The following is a 2338-nucleotide window of genomic DNA, read 5'->3' on the forward strand; positions in this document are numbered from 1 at the left end:
CTGGACAGGCTAGTCCTACTAAAGGTGGACCTTTGGATCTCCACCCCAAAGTGGTGGACGCGCCCCAAGCCGACCCTGATCTTGCCCCTCTCTCCGTGATTGGATCTGCTCAAGCCAACCCTATAGCAGTTGACTCTGTTGAATCGGTTCCTACTGTCGTTGAACCCGTTGTAGCTGCACTAGTTGACCAAACCTCAGCCAGCTCCGAGCTGGTCGACCGACCGTCTCTCGGCGCATGAGTCAGTCTTGGCTGACGCAGCCACCACGGACCCTGCAGTGGTTGTTTCCAATGCAGATGATCTGGCATCGGTTGACCCTGCTCCCGATGACCTTGCTCCTGTCAAACCTGTGTGTGTGAAGTCCAGGCCAACTGATCTCAGGCGCCGTGCAGCATCAGCAACCCCGGGGAGCGTGGAGTCGGAGTCCTCAGATGACCCAAAAGCCACCTCTGACGTCAAGGAAGCAGTGGGACCCCTGAAAGTAGAAAGTGGTCCTAATGCCACAACCCAGGAAGCCAGACCTCGGCCCCTCAGCCTGTCCGAGTATTGGCGACGAAGGCAGCAACGCCAAGCAGAGACAGAAGAGAAGAGTGCCCAGCCACCAGCTGGGAAATGGCCCAGCCTCCCAGAGACCCCCACAGGGCTGGCAGACATCCCTTGTCTTGTCATCCCACCAGCTCCAGCCAAGAAGACAGCTCTGCAGAGAACCACTGAAACTCTACTTGAGCCTCCTCCCGAGGCGGGTGCTGTGCCTGTGGGTCCCACCCCTGCTGCTTCCAGTCCTGAGCCATCGTCAAGCAAACCTGTGGCCTCAACTCCCATGGAGCAGGTGCCATCCCAAGAGATGCTACTGCCTCCAAGACCACCACCTCCTGTTGGCCCAATGCCTCCCATAATGCCCACTCTGCCTTTTCCCCCAGCGGGGCTAGGCATGCCTCCCATGTTACCCCTTCCCCCAAGTGGGCAGGGGCTCCCTGGCCTGCCTCCACCACCTTTGCAGACTCCTAGTCTTCCGATGTGTAGGGGGCCAGTGCCACCTGACCCTTACAGCCATTATGCTTCTGTGCTGCCTTGGCCTTGTTATCCACCTGTGCCCCCTTCTAGATATCCCTGCCTGCCCCCCCACCACCACCGGGGCCTGTAGTGTCTGGTACTCCTGGCACCTATGCTGTGCCCCCCACTTGCAATGTGCCTTGGGTACCCCCTCCAGCCCCAGTCCCACCCTATAGTTCCACCTGTTCTTATGGACCTGTGGGATGGGGCCCAAGCCCGCAGCCGCCTCCATTCTGGCCTTCGGTGCCTCCGCCTCCTTTACCTCCAGCCTCTGTTGGGAGAGTTGCTCCCCCACCCCAAGTAGCTCCCAGTGACATCCCAGCTGACCCTTCTGAAAATGTACTTCCGGTGCCTGTGGCTCCGTCTGTCAGCCTTGGGCCCACTGGCAGGGGCGCCGCACCGATAGAGCCCACCAAGCCAGTGCCTGTGTCTCCCCCACTGAAACACAAGGTGGCTTCCCCAGTGCAAAGTCCCCAGAGCCAGGCCCCACCCTGCCTAGCTGCTGAGGGGGCGGCTGTTGAGCTCGTGTCGGGGAGGCCAAAGCCTGAGACCCAGGAGACCAGGCAACAGGAGAAGCTCCCCTCTCTTGCTGCCAAGGCTGTGCCCAAACCAAGGCAGAGTGTTGGCACCAAGCTGCCTGCTCTTCACCCAGCCTGTCTAAGGAAGCTATCCTTCCTGCCTGTCCAACGCACCCAGGGTCCCGAGGACGTGGTGCAGGCTTTCATCAGTGAGATTGGCATTGAGGCGTCGGACCTGCCTGTCCAGTCTGCTGGAGCAATTTGAGAAATCAGAAGCAGCGGTGACCCTTCCCAGGAAAAGAAGCCCCTGGACCGGTTACAGGCCCCAGAACTGGCCAACGTGGCAGGGCTCACCCCTCCAGCCACCCCTCCCCACCAGTTATGGAAGCCCCTGGCTGCTGTTTCTCTGCTGGCCAAAGCCAAATCTCCTAAGTCCAACACCCAGGAGGGAACCCTGAAGCCTGAAGGAGTCACAGAGGCCAAACATCCATCTACAGCCCGCCTCCAAGAAGAGGCCCCTGGCCATAGTCCAGTCCACGTGGGCTCCGGGGATCATGACTATTGTGTCCGGAGCAGGACCCCCCCAAAAAAGATGCCTGCCTTAGTCATTCCAGAGGTGGGCTCCCGATGGAACGTCAAACGCCATCAGGACATCACCATCAAGCCCGTGTTGTCCCTGGGCCCAGCTGTCCCCTTGGCCCTCCCCACAGCTGCCTCCCAGGAGCCACTTGATCACAGGACTAGCATTGAGCAGGCAGATGCCCCAGC

At 60.1% G+C, this 2338-nt stretch overlaps 1 protein-coding gene across 1 annotated transcript in view; it reads left to right on the top strand.

The window, feature by feature from the left end:
• The window catches only part of LOC101639962 (peroxisome proliferator-activated receptor gamma coactivator-related protein 1-like), a 27913-nt gene that overhangs the window by 24453 nt on the left and 1122 nt on the right, over positions 1-2338 (top strand). Inside the window, 5 exon segments of the mRNA XM_045299200.1 lie at positions 14-215; positions 217-1116; positions 1119-1805; positions 1807-1849; positions 1852-2336. Coding sequence (XP_045155135.1) covers positions 14-215; positions 217-1116; positions 1119-1805; positions 1807-1849; positions 1852-2336 — 2317 coding nt within the window.

Source organism: Echinops telfairi, unplaced genomic scaffold (genome assembly GCF_000313985.2).
Source record: "Echinops telfairi isolate 266 unplaced genomic scaffold, ASM31398v2 ScPeMD7_7457;HRSCAF=8495, whole genome shotgun sequence".
Lineage (NCBI taxonomy): Eukaryota > Metazoa > Chordata > Mammalia > Afrosoricida > Tenrecidae > Echinops > Echinops telfairi.